Source organism: Pseudorasbora parva, chromosome 7, assembly GCF_024679245.1.
Source record: "Pseudorasbora parva isolate DD20220531a chromosome 7, ASM2467924v1, whole genome shotgun sequence".
Lineage (NCBI taxonomy): Eukaryota > Metazoa > Chordata > Actinopteri > Cypriniformes > Gobionidae > Pseudorasbora > Pseudorasbora parva.
Genome location: NC_090178.1, coordinates 31,777,084 through 31,797,161, shown reverse-complemented (window position 1 = coordinate 31,797,161; position 20,078 = coordinate 31,777,084). Strand labels below are relative to the sequence as shown.

At 37.1% G+C, this 20,078-nt stretch overlaps 1 protein-coding gene across 1 annotated transcript in view; it reads right to left on the bottom strand.

Moving 5' to 3' along the window:
- Positions 1–2,764: 2,764 nt before the first annotated feature.
- ankrd28b (ankyrin repeat domain 28b) overlaps positions 2,765–20,078 on the bottom strand; it is a 40,989-nt gene continuing 23,675 nt past the window's right edge. The window contains exons 8-28 of the mRNA XM_067449063.1: positions 16,097–16,309; positions 15,887–15,965; positions 15,684–15,798; positions 15,412–15,494; positions 15,239–15,302; positions 13,234–13,302; positions 12,996–13,136; positions 12,799–12,910; positions 12,695–12,721; positions 12,540–12,614; positions 12,231–12,432; positions 11,142–11,229; positions 10,930–11,047; positions 10,613–10,832; positions 8,877–8,964; positions 8,704–8,787; positions 8,247–8,392; positions 8,073–8,155; positions 7,825–7,907; positions 5,317–5,408; positions 2,765–4,321 (exon numbers count right to left, since the gene is read on the bottom strand). Of these exons, the coding sequence (XP_067305164.1) occupies positions 4,038–4,321; positions 5,317–5,408; positions 7,825–7,907; positions 8,073–8,155; positions 8,247–8,392; positions 8,704–8,787; positions 8,877–8,964; positions 10,613–10,832; positions 10,930–11,047; positions 11,142–11,229; positions 12,231–12,432; positions 12,540–12,614; positions 12,695–12,721; positions 12,799–12,910; positions 12,996–13,136; positions 13,234–13,302; positions 15,239–15,302; positions 15,412–15,494; positions 15,684–15,798; positions 15,887–15,965; positions 16,097–16,309 (2,466 nt within the window). The 3' untranslated portion in view covers positions 2,765–4,037. The remainder of the gene's footprint in view (positions 4,322–5,316; positions 5,409–7,824; positions 7,908–8,072; positions 8,156–8,246; positions 8,393–8,703; positions 8,788–8,876; positions 8,965–10,612; positions 10,833–10,929; positions 11,048–11,141; positions 11,230–12,230; positions 12,433–12,539; positions 12,615–12,694; positions 12,722–12,798; positions 12,911–12,995; positions 13,137–13,233; positions 13,303–15,238; positions 15,303–15,411; positions 15,495–15,683; positions 15,799–15,886; positions 15,966–16,096; positions 16,310–20,078) is intronic.

Sequence of the window (20,078 nt, the reverse complement as noted above, 5' to 3'; positions counted from 1 at the left end):
TTATGGGACAAAAAAGTCAAGTGGTAGACCCAAAAAGATTTCACCTGCACTGATCCGCAGGATCCAACGGGTTGTCCGTGAAGACAGGTCGAACCTCAACCCAAATGAAGGCCCTTACTGATGCTGACTGCAGCCCAATAACCATAAGACGTCATCTGCTAGAGAAGGGCTTCAAGAACAAAAAAACGTCTTCAAAGGCCACGTCTCCTCCCATGACACAAACTTGCCCGTTTAGAATTTGCAAGGGAGCACCAAACATGGGACATTGAAAAGTGGAAGAAAAGTTTTATTCTCTGACAAGAAAAAATTTAACCTGGACGGTCCTGATGGCTTCCAACGTTACTGGCATGACAAGGAGATCCCAGCTGAGATGTTTTCTACACGGCACAGTGAAGGCGGCTCCATCATGATCTGGGTGCTTTTTCCTTCAATGGGAAAATGGAGCTTCAGGTTGTGCAGGGGCGTCAAACGGCGACTGGCTATGGGGATCTGTTGCAGCGGCATCCCTCTTGACCGAGGGCCCCCGTCTGTGCGGTAATGCCTGGGTCTTTCAACAGGACAACGCTGCAATTCACAACGCCCGCCTGACGAAGGACTTCTTCCAGGAGAAAAAGGTTGCTCTTTTGGACCATCCAAAAATGGACGTCAATTCCAGACCGTGGATGCCCTTCGTGAAGCCATCTTCACCACATGGAACAACGTTCCCACCAGCCTCCTGGAAACAGTCACATCAAGCATACCAAAACGAGTTTTTGAAGTGATCAACAAGAACGGTGGGGCTACTCACTACTGAGTCCTTTTTTGACACTTTTAGTTCTGTTGTGCATTTATTTTTGGGCTATGGTCTTAAACTTTTGATCAGCTGATAAACGGCCTGTTTGAGTTTAAATGCAGTTTTCAATAAATTGCCTACTCTCTATTTTTTGTCTCTTGCTCCTGTTTCTTCTTTTGGCATTTTGAAGCAGCACTTACAACCCGGTTATTATGATCCGCTAGTGCGAAATGTATAAAACCTGCAATGAATCCCCTGGTCTTATGATTTTGTTCAGGAGTGTAGTAGATGCATACAATGACATAAAAAAACAACAACAAAAAAAACCTATGTAAAAGCCAATATAATTCAAAAATGTTAAGTTGTTGTAAAAATGTAAAATCTGTCATTAATTCCTCACCCTCATGTTGTTCTAAACCCGCAAGCAGAGGTGGTAAAAGTACTCAAAAGTTATACTCGAGTGAAAGTATATATACCTAAATAAAAAAATACTCCAGTAAAAGTAGAAAGTCCTCCATTCAAACATCACTTGAGTAAAAGTACAAAAGTATCCGATTTAAAAACGTACTCAAGTACCGAAAGTAAAAAGTAAATATTCAAATTAACTGTAAATATCAATAAGCAGATAAAATCTTTTGGGACTGATATGCAACGCTTTAATTGAACAAATGTTAAGATTAGATAATGCAATTAAGAATTTGTTAGATTTGCAATTAATAGGAGACAATGAAGCACCTTAACGCAGTATAGGGGTTAAACTTAAAATAGGCATGTTCCATAACATTAGCTCCATAAAACAGATGAGGAGCAAGATACTATTAACTAATTCAAAATTAATTCAAAAGCCATAACCACAATGACATATTACGTAACAATTAGTTAATAGTCATGTGCCTCAACAAAAAAGTTATGATATAATTTTGCCAATTGTTATGATTAATGATTAATTAAACAGACAACTGAGAGCCGGAATGCATGGCTTTGAATACATGAATTTACATTATTAGTTAATGTAATATGTTATTAGGGAATTAATGATGTCATTTAATTAATAGCAATTCATATATTACTTAATCTATTAATCATAGAGAATGTTCATTAGTTGCTGATGCAGTAATCATTAATAAATGGTTTAGTTCTTCATTAGTAATACATTAACTCATGATTATCTGTGCTTTAGTTAGGCATGAATTATAATAGTGCACCTGTATTGTAAAATGTTACCGATGTTTTCATAGTAAATAGTGTGCCGCAAAATAAAAAAGTTGGGGAAACACTGAGCTAAAGTTAGTGTGGCAAACCTGACTTGTCAGCTTTTCCAAGTCTATACCCGACTGGATCATCCATGACCGACCAGACCGGTTTGGAAATCAAGTGTATAAATACTTAATACTTGGAGCGGGCATGGGGAAATGTATTGGAGTAAAAAGTACACTTTGCCTTTAATATTGTAGTGGAGTAAGAGTAAAAGTAGATGCAAATAAAATATACTCAAGTAAAGTACAGATCCCCGAAAAAAATACTTAAGTATCAAAGTATTTTTACTTGAGTACTTACCACCCCTGCCCGCAAGACCATCGTTGGTCTTCAGAACACAGATGAAATGGTAATTAAATAGCTGTCTATGGAGGGGTCAGAAAGCTCTCGGAATTCATTAAAAATATCTTCATTTGTGTTCTGATGAAGAAGAACGAAGGTCTTACAAGTTTGGTACGAGATGAGTGATTAATTAATATCAGATTTTACACTACCCTTATTATAAACATCATCTTTATCTAAATGAGGAATATTGTGATGTGTACATGAATTCCCGGAAGAAATCTCAAGACTGCAATAGAGGCATTTCAGGGAGTTCAGAAACAGTGCTGAGCCGGACTGATATAGAGAATAACTCCCTTTTGGAATAAACATTTAACTTTGCAGACCTTTTTTCATATGTACAAAATAAATAAATAAAATAATAAATTCATAATAGTTGGACAAGAAAAAAAATAATTATTCCAATTACTTAACTCATTTATTTATTTATTTAAACAACCATAAAATATACAGGAATCTCTTGTTCTGAGTAGAGGGACAGCAGTGGCCATCAACTGCTCCAATCACTCTCCTTTTTCCACAACAAAAAAGGACAGGAAAGAAAACAGGTACCTGCTAGCCCCCTCCCCAGCCGGGAAGCTGTTTCGAACAGATTTCCAGTTTCAATCATTCCAAAAATCAAAGCTTTAAAAGAGACAAACACAGGTTTTCTGACAGGCCATCAAAGGAGGATCGAGTGGTTTCATTTGCTAAATCAAAGCGAGCATACCTGCCCAAAAACATCATGTTAATAAGAGCCAGAAAAAATATAATATATATTTATATTCATATATCAACATACAAAGAGATCAAATGCTGTTCTACCATTGGTTTACACAGTGTTCCTCATCTTGGAGCAAAGCATGCTGGGAGCCGTTTGCCTCTTCATTTTCAGTGCTTTTCACAGACGTAGTGTTCAACTTCTTGTGCATCGTAGATTTGTTCTCACAAGCTGCCCCTTCCCTCCATACAGTAATTTATGAAGGCACAAAATGATGATGAAATATGGAAAGTAAAAATAAATACCATAGATAAAAAGAATAATTTATCCTAAAACCGAAGATGGAGACAGATAGCTTTTTAACATCACTCATGCTTGTGGCCAGAAGCATTACAATGCTGATGTTCGCGTTCTCAATTTTGCCCTTGCGGTTTTGAAACTATTTAAATGCTGTGATTTTTTTTTCCCCTCAGAGGGACAGAGAAATTGACAGGTATTAAAATCGTATTTTAAAAAATAAATCATTTCTTTCACCAAGTTGTAAATGATCGATTCAGAAGTGCACACACTGACTTGAAACTGTTGAAAGCATCACAAATATTCCAGTCTTTTGTAAGGAACAGATTCAAATCCTCTCTCGAGATCTGAAAAGAGCTGAATCTCGAATCCCAGAAGCACTACGACAGTGTCAAACTGTCTGTGCAAATGTTGGTCCCTCCCAGGCTGCTGATTCTTGTCTCGTTATTGCCATGTCAAGAGGTCCGCCCACTAATCCGTTACTTTTGTGTAGGGCAAGATGTGCTGGCAGAGGTTGAGCTGATGGATAAAGGGGCTGGGAGCGCCAGCCTGCTGCGCCTCATATACATGTGTATTTGTGTGCGTGTTGGGTGTAGAGATTTAAGGCTCTGCGGAGTGGCCGGCCGCTGGGTAATTAAGACAAGATGTGAGCCTCTCCTTCCCTCCACCTCAGTAAGTCTCTGAGTCAGAGTCGTTTAGCTCGTCGTCCTTGTAGAAGCCGTCGTGGCGGCCGATGCTGTTGAAACTGCAGTAGGAGCTGTGATCGGAGCGGAGCATGGGCAGACTGTCGAACGTAACGCTTTTAGTGGGGCTGGTGTAGTGATTGATGGCACTGAACGTGAGACTGGGCACTGCACCTCCGCCGGGAGACACTGGCATCATGGTGGCTAGGATTAGCGCCAGGCAATCTGCCACGTCTTTGTTAGGAGCACAAGCCAGGGCTGGAGTGTAGCCTATCAGAGAAATGAGAGAAGAGCCTTCAGAATGGGTTGACACTATTATGGTGTAAATAAAACTGCCATGTGGGAATTAGGGATGACGACAATGGAGAAATTAAGACTGATAGTTAGGAAAAATATATTTTCCAATATATTGTGGATAAAAACTAACTAAAATATAATAAATAAATATATAATATAATATATAATACATATAACTAAAAATACAATGTTACATATATTATTAAATAAAGATAATATTAGGAGATCCATGTTTTATTTTATTTATATGTAAACCCTGCTACCAAAATTCTATAATTTCTTTATTTTAAAATGTTCATGATTTCCTAAATTCCATTGTTTACTACCAGAAAGATTATAAAATTGACATATAAAAATGTATGTAAGTATGTATTTTATATTATATATATACATACACACATACACACATGCATGCATACACACATATATACATATATATATATATATATATATATATATATATACACACACACACACACACACACACACACACTGTAAGACTCAAGAGTTTATGATCAACAAGTCTGCATTTACTTGATCAAAAATCCAGTGAAAACAGTAATATTGTGAAATATTACAATTTAATTGCAACAAATGATAAAATTGTACTTTATCAGTGATGACAACACTGCATTTTCAGCATTTAAGGTAATTGTTATACAATTTTTTATAGAATTGTTTGATTGTTTGAAAAAAAAAACTATTTATTTGAAAATTGAAAAAGTAAAGACATGTATAACGGGAGAAAACATTTCTGTCACTTTTAATCAACTTAATGCAACATGGCTAAATATAAGGATTTATAAAAATAAAAAAAAAACAGGAAGAGGAATTGTACTGATCCAAACTACTGAACGGTAATGTATATGTACATAAAAGGATCACTAATATATTGCATATTTCTAAACATAATATTCATTTTAAACACATTAAGAACAATAATTTTTATATGGTTATAAATCATTTACCATTTTCATCCACGGCTAGCACACTAGCACCCTTAGCTAGTAGTTCTTGGACAACCACGGTCAAACCATTCCTGGCAGCAACATGCAGGGGCCTGGAAAATGAGAACTTAATATTAGGCTTCTAATCGTGATCAGCTAGGCAATTATTATAAAAATATATTATATTTATTTAAGTAGTATCTTACTATTGCAATACTATATACAATTGTGCTGAAATTACACACACACACACATATATATACATAAATATACACACACATTTATAGCAATCATAATATATTACAATACAACATACATTATTAAAAATGATTAATATTTATATTATTTATTTCATTGAACATGGATGTATTAATTTCTTGATTTCAAACATTAAAGCATTGAGCTTTTATTTTTGGCAGAAAAACTAGGAGACCTTATCGCTTCTCTTTGTTGTAGGATTGTAATGGTATGAGATTTTCACAGTATGATGATCGTCTCAGAAAATTTAGATTTAGTGGATTATTTAGTGGGTTTTTTTCCAACAACAAAACCGGAGCCAAATATTACATTTCTATAACTGTGATAAGTTGTTAAATTTAACAAAATACAAAAAACTAGTGCTGTCAATCGATTAAAAACTTTAACTAGATTAATCAAATTAATGTAGAAAAAACAAAGACAGTATATTTGAAATACTTGCTTAAATGGCATCTTTTTATGAATGAAGACCAGTATTACTGATATTAATACAGCTACAGATTTTTTTTTTTTTTTTTTTTTTTACATTTAAGGCTTTTACATTTATATTAGGCTTCAAAAATATAACTGTTTTTAATTTAAGTAAACTTAAAACAATGCTAGCAAACCCATAATAAATGTCATGTTTACTCCTGCCCTTCCTGTCTTAGTTAGGAAATATACAGAAGTTTAATAAAGTTTTATATGCAGTAAATTAAATAGTTCATCCTTATTAAAGCTACAAAAGTTATTTAGTCAAGACCAGCGAGTCATTTTCTCTGTTCTTTAACTTTACTGACAGGAAGCTTTATTGGCTGCTGTTCCTTTAAGAACAGACAGATACGTGGATTTATCTGTCTGGATCGCGGTCTATGGATCGCGCCTCATTCTTTCACAACTCTTTTAGTTAATTTTAGACTTTATATAAATCATTTAAGATTGCTCTTATGAGGATAGTCGTTGAAGATATGCCTTGAAGCAAGTCTAAAATAAAACGTAAGCCAGCCACTTCTGTTGAGCGCGCAGTGCTCTGAGATGATGCCGAACGACCACTGAATATGACGTAAGCATCAAACTTACGCTGAGACGGAGACGAAAGATCTTTGATTATATGCCCAGATATGCTAAAGCCCATATTTAAACAAACTAACGCGAACGCAGATAGAATTTCAATCAGAATAGGACACCTGATAGTCTGAAAAATTAATACCTAATTTGGAAAAAAATAATACCTCTGAGACCACATTTAACACTTTTAATGGCTTTAAATTAGACCATTTTGATTTATCACTTTTTAATACTTTTTAAAACCCCGCGGACACCCTGTAGAGATCTGATTGAGACAGCCACAAAGACAGGACATCGACAAACAGTTATCTTCTGTCTTTTGTGTGTGTGTGTCAGGACAATGACAAACAGCGCGTTCTCTTCTGTCTTGTCATGCTTAGATGGTTTAAAAGCATTACATGAATAAGAGTGTGATCATATAATGTAACACTAGGCAAAAATTGATTTCCATTTTCATGACTGGATTTCGGGAATCAACCAGCATCACGGAAATAAAATTGCCTTAAGTTACAAACCGTACATCTTTACACGGATAGATGGTGTTCACCAATATGGAAGAACATGTTCAACGTATTTCCTGCTTTTGCACTTCTAATGCAAACTGGATAACTATCTTCAAGGACAACTCCGCGTTCATTTTTCGAATACCCAAAGTATTCCCATACTGCAGATTGCAACTTTCTTTGGTCAGGGGACTTGAGATTAGAATGTATAGCCTCTGGCTCTGACATTTTCTCAGTTGTAGGCTACATGTAGAGTGGAGTCTAAGCAGTGACGTGTAATGAAGTTGCAACAGTCACAGCTGTATTGATTTGATGATAATGCATCGTCAAAATTAATTAAAAAAAACCCTGGGAAACTGGTGAGTAGCACCATTTCAGCGCTGATGTTTTCTCGCATATGGTGCTTTGAACCCTAACTTAGCATGCTAATAGTGTCCCGTAGATGGCAGAGCAAGCTCAAACATTGCGATTAGAAGCAATCCATGTTTTAAATATAAGTATTAAAAAACACAAGGTTATATTGTGTTTTCAATCATCATACAGTAACCAGCCACCCCCAACCCAAACCAACAAAGTTTTTTCTCTCTGGTTTAAACAATTCAAATAGGTCATAATTTTAAGGTCGGAAAATACAAAAATCTGTATAAATAAAAATCAAATCTGTGTTTAATATATATTGGTACATCAGTGTGAGTGGATCATTTCTGTGTGTTGACCGTACGTTTGTAAAGCTGCGTTGGTTGAGTTGATGAGGTTTCTGTCAGTGATCTTCTCCAAGATCAACAAGGCACTGGTTTCATGACCCTATAGAGATGAAAATGAAAATGAATATATTGTGAAAAATAGATAGGAGAGCACCACGCAATCTATACTAGATGCAATGTCCCATCATGCTCCATTTCTTGAGCTCAATGCAGAATGCACATGCACGTTCTATAGAAATTAGGACAACAGAACAGCGTTTCCTACCTTACTGCAGGCCAGATGGAGAGCAGTGTTTTTGTTGGCATCCTGTAGTGTGAGATCTGCTTTTGCACTGCTCACCAACACCTCTGCCAAACACAAAGACAGGCATCAAAACCAAAAACAAACTCAGTAGACCGTAATCACAAACCGTCTGAGATTTGAGTGTCAGACTCCTACCGACAGCATTGGTCTGGCCGTTCTCAGCAGCCATCATGAGTGGGGTTTTGCCTCCAGCATCCACACAGTTCACCTGTGCGTTATGACCCAGCAGAAGCTGCAGACACTCCACATGATCTGTGAATGCAGCAGCGTGAAGAGGAGTCCTGTTACGGAGAGAACCACAATTACAGCCTGGACCAACCACAACAAAAAGATGGTACAAAATGAGAATTTAATCTTGTTGTCCTCATTTACCATAACATAATAATTAATAGGTTTTCTAATCTAATATTTCTATTTTATTTCATCTTTATTCCAACTGAAATGTTATTTTTTGTTAATGACACTTTTTGTTTGCCCACCCTTTACATTAAAGAAATGGTTTAAAAACTTAAAAAAGAAAGAAATGGAAACCGTCATCCCCAGCCGTGTCTTAACTGATGTAAGAATGAATGAAGAGAAGAATGAGTGGTACCTGTTTTTGGAATCAGTTGAATTGACGATGGCAGGACTAAGTGTGTCTATTAACATCTCAGCTGCTCCTTCATTGTCATTTATACTAAAGATCATTAAAAAAAAAAACATCTTCAATACTCTTGCCCATACACAAGCACAAAACACACACCAAACCAACCCAAATCCACTTACACAGCGCAGTGAAGGGGGCTAAAAGGGTTTCCTTCAGTCTTATGAAATAACTCCTGCTCCAGCAACACTTCAACACAAGTGTCATGACCTGCAAAGAGAGAATCTGATGTAACAAGTTTATCTCATAAGCTTCCTGACACCTGATCAAAAAAAAATCCCTAAATAGACCTATTCAGAAGGGGACTGGCTTTCCAGGAGGACGTTAGAGAATTTCATGATCCACAGACGTACTTTGCCATTTTAATCCCATCAGAATCTGCCAAATCAGTGTTTTTCCTCACACAATGCAAATTACCTACTGTTCTTTGTCAAACTCAAAGTTCCTCTGAGAAATATAATCCTGCAAATGTCTGTGATTGCTGATTCTAATGCTTCTCCTCATGAATTTTTGACGTATCTGAGCTACCGCTTCCGCACCAATCTTCGACATGTTTTAATTACGTTTCAATACGGATGGTATCCAACGGAAAAATAACACAATCAACAGAGCCAAATCGCAGGAAAATGCAAAAAACTGCCCGTTGTAGTCAGTGTCAGGCAAGAGTAAGATACTTTTAAAGATTTCTTTGCTCACTTAGGCAAGTTTATTATAAACAATCACAGCTAAAAACTTGTGCAATTTACTTAAATAGGGTTTTTATAATAAATTACAATTATATTAACAAAAAATAAATTTAAAGACGTAGTCAAACCAACATTTTAATCTTCAAGGATGACAATGTCAAGATTAATCAGGTTTAAACTGTGAAAGAGCGGTTGTGAAGGAGCATGAAGGATAATTGTTCACACATGTACTAGTACCTCTGCGGTCAGACCTTAAATTGATTGAAAGTCTTTCAGATGTGCTGGAGGAGACTTGACAGAGTGCTGGACTCTTGCATGGTCAATACATGATCTTGAGCAAAAATTTAAATGCACCTCTTGATGTTATTTCCTTCAAAAGCTGCATCATTTGCTGGTTCAGACCTTTTAGATCAATTTTACATTACTTTGCTATGCTCACATACATAAATGAACTATAATATCCTGCACCCACTAGTTAATAAAAATTATATCTGGTGTCTGAACAATTTCTGGTTTACTATGTCATAGGTGATGCACGCAAGCACAGCACACTCCCACATCTGTAATAAACACGGAGATGTCAGTCCTGTCTGAAACAGATTGAGATTATTTTAAAATGTATACCTTTGATGTTTCGGAATAATGCAAGTGAACTCTGTACGACTCAGAACATATTTCATGCATTCATTCAGATTTAAACTTTTTGCAGAAAATGAGAAAAAAATAGACACCATAGTGCCATTTACAGGGTTCCCACCCATTTTAACCAATGAATTGCCATGACCTCCAGTAGATTATGTTTTACTACATAATATTCTTTTAATTTATTATTATATAGAGATTGCTGAAGAGGATTTCATTTGTATGGCAAATGGTTTTCCTTAAAATGAGCTTTCAATAATTATATGTGTATGAAAGTCTCTAAAAGCCAAACAACCTGAAGGCTAAATGAAGCTCAAAAGAGGATTGCACTTCCTGAGCCTCCAAACAGATGATAACTGGAAATATTTAAAGCAGTACATTTACTATGAACTTTTCCAGGTCTGGAAATCCCCATTTTTAAAATCCATGACAGTGGGAACCCTGCATTTAGTTTTTATTAGACTTTGTGTGAGCAGGCTTTTAGACAGGTATGATGTATCGATCTGTGACTGGCAAGTGCGTTTATTCACCGTTGTAACAGGCCCAGTGAAGGGGCGTGTAGCCTTGGTGGTCAGTGATGACAGGAATGGTCTCTACTGACTGGGCAGCATGCAGAAGGCCCCCCAGAACCCCAACATGGCCACAGGCGGCCGCAAGGTGCACCGGAGAGCGCCCCCTACAGTCCCGTACCATGAAACTGGCACTGTGCTGCAGCAGAGCCTCCACGCACTCCTCATGGCCCGTGACCGCCTGGATGGAACAACACACACATCCATGAGCCACGGCAGGAAGCACTAGCAGAGGTGAGAGCCAGTAAATACTTCTGGTGCAATGAGTTGTGATTTACCCCTCTGTACAGAGCAGTGCGGCCCCACTTGTCTTTGGCATCGACATTGGCTCCTTTATTAATAAGAGAACAAACACAGTCTGTGTGTCCGCCCAGAACTGACAGCATCAGAGGAGTCCTGAGAATCACATATATGAAGTTATATCTGTAATTTCCATTGACTTCTACAAGAACAACAAGAAATATAGTGTTTTTTTGTGTCATGTACTTACTGGCCAATCCCATCCTGGATGTCCACTGCACTCTGCAGGTCGGCATTTCCGATGAGCAAACGGAGACATTCAGAGTGACCATTTGTGGCTGCAAGGCAAGAAGATAGGCACAAACACATGTCATGAGTGTGTATGTTCATACATGTACAGTAACAGGTTAAATCCCTCTGAGGATAGTGATATAAAGAATTATATATAGGCCAGGATGATAAATCTGCTGACAGCATCAACCTTGTGTCTGCTGGGCTGATTAACAACAGAAGTGCTAGCTCTGCCTTGAGTCAAGAATCTATAAACAGCTTTGTCAATGGATTTGGTTATTTCTGTTTCCAAATATTTTTTGTGAATTGCGTAAATATAATTTTATATTTAATTAAAAAAAAACGTTTTTTTTAAATACATTTCAGCATATATGTAATGCCTTAAACAATTGAGTAATATATATATATATATATATATATATATATATATATATATATATATATATATATATATATATATATATATATATATATATATATATATATATATATATAAATTATAATATTATTAAGTTATAATAATATTATAATTTATATATATATATATATATATATATATATATATATATATATATATATATATATATATATATATATATATATATACACATTATAATATTATTAAGTTATAATATTATTGATAATACAATTTCTAGCATATATGCTATCATATTAACTACTTTAATTGAACAAATTATATTTTGAGAAAATATAAATTTTAATATTTGTATTTTAATACTATTTAAAAACATTAAGATAACAATAGCATTTTATTTTTAGCTACATGCATTTATATTCATTTATATCATCTTTATCCTTTGAGCAATTATACAAAAATGTATAAAAGATAAAATCATTAAAAAATGTTATATATAATATACAAAATTTCAGCATATATGCATTCATGATAAGAGATCAGCGTTTTATGAGATTAAGATTTGTCCATGTTTTTTCACAATTAAAAATACACAATTGATTTGTGTTTGGTAAACTGTCACAAATTATGCGGAAAACTGAACATCGTTATCTCAGTGTTTGTACAACATACCAGCGGCATGGATGGGGGTGCGTTTGAGCGTGTAGTCTTTCACCAGGATGGAAGCCCCCTGGTTGATGAGTACATCCACACATTCAACATGGCCTTTGAAGGCAGCCAGGTCCAGCGGCGTATGTCCTTGTGCTGTTCTCACATCCAGGTCCAGCAGAGACTGAACCAATACCTCAAGAGCCTGGTGATGCCCATGATATGCCTGAGGACAACCATTACAAATAATCTGAGACATCCCCAGCCAGGAGGTGCAAGAGAAATAAAGAGTCAAAATGTTTTGTTGAACAAACAGATTGAGATTGTACTCACAGCCAGGTGGAGTGGGCTCACAGGAGCACGTACATCAGAGTCATTTAGGATGTCTGTCCCTGAGGTTTCCATTAACTTTAAGACAAGGCACAACAGATTCACTCAAGGCCACTGATGATATTAAAGGTGTTTATGTTGATTGCTATAGTACTTACCACATCTAAAGGAGTTTCACTTGCAATCTAATGAAGACGACAAATACAGTAAGCTGAAAATATTAAAAGCATAAACTCTATCATATGTTTTTAAGCCGTCTCACCAGCTCTAGACACAGGCGGTGTCCATACGCAGAGGCATAATGCACTGCATTGTAGCCCTGATTGTCTCGGATCCCTGGGTTAGCATCATTCCTCAGCAAATATTCCAGGCACCTAAGAAGGGAATGAGAGAGACTGGTAAATTAATTTGCTTAGAAATTGCCCATCCAAATCAACCATAGTCCATACGGTAACTCACTTTCCATCGGCGTCAGAAGCCGCGGCATAGTGGAGGGGGCTGCAGCCCCTCTTGTCCAGCTCATTGACATTAGCTCCCGAACCCACTAAAGCAAACAGGCACTGGTAGTTGCAGTTTGCAGCTGCATAGTGCAAAGGTGTCCTAAAGAAGAGGATATTTTCTTAAGCAAATCAAAAATATCAAAATATCAAACCCCTTAGCATAATTGATGACTTTGGGAGTTTACAGGTAAACACACCTTCCGAAACTGTCCTTCCTGTTGAAATCTGCCCCTGTGTTGAGGAGAAGATTCAGACACTCAAGGTTCCTGTGGTGGAAAACATGTTACATTAGATACTGTAATACATGCTCAAACTTCATAAATGAAAGATTAAACGGGTTGCAATAGAATCGAATCTTAACTGTAATTATGAGCCCTAGCCCAATTTAAACCCGACCATTTTTGAATATGTGGGCGTTCTGACGAGAACGAGCCTGTAATGACTAATAAGCGGAGCGGAGCCGGTGTGATGAGCTCAATAATCCACAGGCGCACGCTCATGAACCCACCGGTAAAATGTTCGTTCAAATCTAGCTCAGACGTGACATAAATCTGTAGCTTACTATACTTGATGTAGCCATTAAACAATGTTTTTTTCTTTCTTTCATATTTATGTTTCAATATTATATTATTTTTACATTTCATCTGATTATAATATAAGTGCAAAGATGCGAGTGGGTCAGAAATTATTTTGTTGGTCATATTGAGTTTAATATTAAGTTTTGTGTTGGAAAAAGCCTCTCTTTCGTTTTGTACAAATTGTCTCTTAATTTTAATAAAAGGTTTCTTCAGCCAATTGCATGTATTTAATAAATAAAAAACAAATAAGTAGACTATGAGGTCGCGGTAGTGATGAACAGTTCTCATGAAATGGAGCACGTCTCAAATAAACTGAAACTCAGCAGGCTTGCCTCACAGACATGAGAAATATGTAGAAACAAAAAGATTTAAATAAGCATAGTGCAGTGTTCAGAACTCACACGGTAAACAACCAGCTTGATACAAATGGTGTTTCTCCATCGTGATGTCGGTCAGCCATCATGATGGACGATGATATCGTCCATCGACACAACCCTATCTGATTTCGGGCAGTGATCCGAAAACCAAAAAGAACTACAAATTTCGACTGCTTTACGGCATATACGTCCCTTCAACCACTTACTTAAATTCGGATGTGCAAGTCCAACTATCGTTTGTTTGTCGGATGTTATAGTCAGATCTGAAGTAGCACAGAAAAATAAGAAAACAAAATTTTTGTTGGAGGAAAGCAATAAGAGGAACCGAAAAAAGTGATCTGATTAAAGGCAGGACGAGGATCAACACTGAGCCAGCGTTTGCTCGTTGACGTGAGCTGAAGGAGGAGGAGGTGTGCCCGACCGATGCTGACTTGGCTGTCATGCTTGCTATGGTTATTACCTACCACTCAAACATTGAATTGAAGTATCATATAGATTCTGTAAAATGGTAACCAATAGACTAAGCTACTATGATGACACTGGCTTGTAAACGTGAGCATCACGATCATTTGGCGTTTAAAAAAAAAAACAAAACATGAAATTAAATATTAATTAAATAGACATACAGGGTCGGCGGGTTATGAGACGACCCACTCATAACTAGTTCAGGGCTATCATGGTTGTCATGTCAACAAATGCACGCGCGCATCCCCTGATGTAGGATGATAGTTTACGACAGTAGTAGAGGACAATATTTTTTCCTAACTGTAGGGGGAAGTTACCTTAAACTGTGCAAAAGTTACCTAGTGCTGCGTTAAACCTAAATAAGAAAGCCAGCTTTTTCAGTTTGTCTGTCAGTTAGCAGTTTTGGTCACTTTATTAAAAGTTGTTGCTGTGTGCAATGGAAAATAAAAATAGCTTTACCCTCCTGCTGACTATAGTGTTGTGCCCCCCCCAACCCATTCACACACACAGATGATTCGACTATAGAAATATTCAACAATTCTGATTCGAATGTGTAAATCCTTAGTCGGGGACAATCCTAATATATATATATATATACACACACATATATATATATTATATATATATATATATATATATATATATATATATATATATATATATATATATATATATATATATATATATATATATATATATATATATATATATATATATACATACATACATACACACAAAAAAAGTGCATCGTCATTGACCATAAAAATCAAAAAGAATCTCACCCGCCAGCAGCAGCAGCATGTAAACAGGTCCTTCCAAAGTCATCAGGGGTGTCTATATCAAAGCCTGGAAGACAGAGAACCGTTCAGATTATCTTTATATGAAAACAAGCAGACTTTTAAGAAAACAACAAATTATGTAATCATGTACAGAAAGTACAGTGGCTATGTCTTACCAGATGACAGCAGCTTACGGCAGCAGTCCGAGAAGCCGCTGAGAGCAGCCAAATGCAGTGGAAACATGCCATGAACTCCCCTCCTAATTGAAAAAGAGCCAACATCACAAGACAGACAGGAGCATCTCACGGTGAATGCATGTGGGATCATTTACAGTATTCTTGGGTTTTCAAAGAAGGCACATAATAAATTCCTGCCTACATCTATGTCAACAGCATAAACAGGTGTTATGCTCAGTAATTAACAAGCTCATGGGAAGTTGAATTCATACCTGGCTGTATCAGCTCCATTAGTGATCAGTGTGTTGATGAGAAGCTCGTGTCCGTATCGAGCTGCGATGTGCAGAGGAGTGTTCCCGTTCTTATCTTCACAGTCTATCTCAGCACCTACACGCATACACAATACAGACCAATAAAACAATAAAATCAGATACTGAAGGTTTCAATAATGTAACACAGAAAAATGAACACTCACCATTTTGAATAATAGCCTGAGATCTTGAGAACCTTCCGTGAATTGCGGTCATATGCAGAGGGGTCTTACCATCCTTACTCTGCACAAGGAGAAAACAATGATAAATTACCAACCAAACAAACATTTTTAGATTTTTTCTGCAGCTCTAGTTAGCTAATCAAATCCAGTGGCGGTTTTTGCCATACATGTGAAGCCCTAATAAGGCCCTACCTTGATATTGACATCAGCTCCATTGCCCACCAGCAGCTCAAGGCAGAGCGCTCCGTGCCGTGAGGCGGCGGTGAAGTGCAGGGGAGAGAAGCCCTTCTCGTTAACCTGGTTCACATTCGCACCACACTCGATCAGCTCGTTCACCACCACATCTTGACCGTTGTAGCATGCCACATGCAGTGGAGTGTTCCCATATGAGTTTGGCTCATTCATCTGCAAGCATGTCCAAAGTTTAAAATGTTCAGGTACACAACACTGACGCTAGGGCTGTAATTAATGACTATTTTGATGATGGATTAATCTGTCGATAATTTTTTTACGGTTAATATTAATTTACTGATTAGTTGATTAATCCTTTAGTTGACTCACCAATAAATAAATAACTTCTGCAATTAAATTTTCAGTTTCATTCAAAACTTTTCATAAAAATATATATTTTTTTATAAATGCCAAAAATAAAGAGGCACCAATCACTAATACAAAAGTTCATATTTTAAATGTTCTGTAACCAAGTGTAGACAGTACGCTTGAACTTAGTGTTAATTTCGTCAGCTACTTTTAAAAGTAGTTTCAGCCTTAGTCCTACACTGAGGAAAATAAGTATTTGAACCCCCTGTTATTTTGCCAGTTCTCCCACTTGGAAATCATGGAGGGGTCTGAAATTGTCATCGTAGGTGCATGTCCACTGTAAGAGACATAATCTAAAAAAAATATATACAGAAATCACTATATATGATTTTTTAACTATTTATTTGTATGATACAGCTGCAAATAAGTATTTTAGTACCTGTCTATCAGCTAGAATTCTGACCCTCAAAGACCTGTTAAGGCTGCAACATACTCCGCAAGAACAGAAAAAAAAGTTCTCGCTCCCAGGGCGTCATTTTGTTCTCGCAGCCCTGGTTCGGGAGTTCTCGGCGCTTGTTCTCAACACATCGTCTGAGCAGAACTTTTTTTTTCTTGCGGGTGTCCGAGAACTGAATTGTGTGATTGGTCAGAAATTTAAAGTGTCCGTGGTTAATGCGGAGAAACGCATATGATCGGCATCTGCTTCTCTCGTAAAGTATGAATGTACTGGCCAGAACGAACTTCGTTCTTGTTCTTGCCACCTCGAGAAAAAAAACAAATTTCTTTGTTCTTGCAGAGTATGTTCCAAGCTTTAGTCTGCCTTTAAAATGTCCACCTCCATTCCATTTATTAACCTAAATTAGATGCACCTGTTTGAGGCTGTTAGCTGTATAAAGACACCTGTCCACCACATACAATCAGTAAGAATCCAACTACTAACATGGACAAGACCAAAGAGCTGTCCAAAGACACGAGACAAAATTGTACACCTCCACAAGGCTGGAAAGGGCTACAGGGAAATTGCCAAGCAGCTTGGTGAAAAAAGGTCCACTATTGGAGCAATAATTAGAAAATGGAAGAAGCTAAACATGACTGTCAATCTCCCTCGGACTGGGGCTCCATGCAAGATCTCACCTCGTGGGGTCTCAATGATCCTAAGAAAGGTGAGAAATCAGCCCAGAAATACACGGGAGGAGCTGGTCAATGACCTGAAAAGAGCTGGGACCACTGTTTCCAAGGTTACGGATGGAAATACACTAAGACGTCATGGTTCATCCACAGGCCATGTATTGTGAGATTTTGGGAAACAACCTCCTTCCCTCAGAGCATTGAAGATGGGTCGAGGCTGGGTCTCCCAAATTGACAATGACCCGAAGCACAAAGCCAGGATAACCAAGGAGTGGCTTTGTATCAAGGATTGGACGTGGCCTAGCCAGTCTCCAGACCTAAACCCAATAGAAAATCTTTGGAGGAAGCCTAAACTCTGTATTTCTCATCAACAGGCCAGAAACCTGACTGATCTAGAGAAGATCTGTGAGGAGGAGTGGGCCAAAATCCCTCCTGCAGTGTGCGCAAACCTGGTGAAAAACTGCAGGAAAAGTATTACCTCTGTAATTGCAAACAAAGGTAACTGTACCAAATAAACATTGATTTTCTCAGGTGTTCAAATACTTATTTGCAGATGTATCATACAAATAAATAGTTTTAAAAAATCATACATTGTGATTTCTGTTTTTTATTTTTTTTGATTATGTCTCTTACAGTGAACATGCACCTATGATGACAATTTCAGACCCCTCCATGATATCTAAGTGGGAGAACTTGTAAAATAGCAGGGTGTTCAAATACTTATTTTCCTCACTGTATGCCAAATGTGCTTTTTAGTTTATCATATCTAGTCAACCTGGTCTGTTTTGGTTTTAGTCGACAAAATGTCTGAATTTTAGTCTAGTTTTCGTCACTGAAAAAGTAGTCACAATTTTCTTCAAGTTGCATTGATAATCCCGATTATTTTGCTCAAAAATATAAAATCACAACAACTGTTGTCATCTGAGACATGTATGTATTTTTACATTTCATCAGAATTTCTGCACTTTCACTTGCACAAATCAAAAAAAGGTCGACCCATTCGCATGGTTTATTTGACCTCATCTAGTTTATTTATTTATTACAGGCTATTTATTACATACCGACTGGTAAAATAAGAAATAGAAAAAAATTTTAAAAAAAAAAATGTAAACAGTGAAATTCCACATTAATGTTTTCTCTATTAAAACAACAGCAGAAAAACCTGTGAGACAACACAAAGAGGTTGCATAAGTAGAGTTAGTCAGCAAACACAAATCGCAAATCCTCCAGAGATCCATGCTTAGATTTATTGCAGTTCATCACTAAGAAGGTTTGATGGCAGATTTAGTTGTACAAACATCACAGGTGGCTTGTGAGTTGTGACAGAACTAGAGTTTAGATTCTCTACCCGAGCCCGAACCTGACCCGAACCGACCCGCGGGCCGGGTCGGGCTGAGATTTCCCTGCACTATCCTCGGGTCGGGTAGGGCCGGGCCCGTGATCAAGCGTTTGTTTTTTTTAATCATTAGCCTACTTTACTAGTCTAATTGGGTGGGCAGAAAGCTATGCTATAATCAGAAATTATATATATATATTTAGCAAAGTAAGAACTAATACAACAACTAAGAAACAAATGTGTAGGCTACAAAGTTGCACAAGTCAGGATTAGAGTAAAAATGCGTGTTAAACTCACAGCTCGAGCAGTGATGGAGCGCAGCATTATAAACAGAAACGCTCTGAGTCAAGAGCTGCTCGCGTGAACACTGCACTTTGCTTAATTAAATATCTTCGAATAGTTTCGTTTAAAAGTGGACATTTCAAGCTTTCTATACGCATATTTGTCATGTCTGTGAGGCAAGTATAGCCTGCTGAGTTTCGGTTTATTTATGAGACGCGCGCTCCAGTTCATGAGATGAAATGAAAGCAATCACTCCCACGACTTCACCTCGCGATTATAGTCTGCTATTTGCTTTTTATTTATTAAATCCAGGCAATTGGCCCAAGAAAACTTTTTTAAAATCTTTTTTACAAAACAAAACTTAATATTAAACTAAATATAACCACCAAAATCATTTCTGACCCACTCGCATCTTTTCACTCATCGTAATCAGGTGAAAAGTAAAAATAATATTATAATATTTAAACATAAATATGAAGGAAAAAACACATTGTTTAATGGCAACAACAAAGTAAGCTACAGATAAATGTCTGAGCTCTGGATTTGAGCAAACATCAGTTTACCGGTGAGCGGATCATGAGCGGATTATTGAGCGGAGTCAAGTCAACTTTATTTATAGTCTATAGCACTTTTACAATGATGAATGTTTCAAAGCAGCTTCAAAGTGTTAAACATGAAAATATTGCAACAAAATGTTATTCAGCTGTACAGTCGCTGTGGAGAAAACTGAAAACTAAATGTAGTTTTATCATGAGCCTCACCAGTCCGCTTCGCTGCACTTTGCTCATTACAGGCTCGTTCTCGTCAAAACGCCCATGTATTGAACAATGGTCTGGTTTAAATCGGGCTCGGGATCAAAATTACATTTAATGTGTCGGGCTGGGCCGG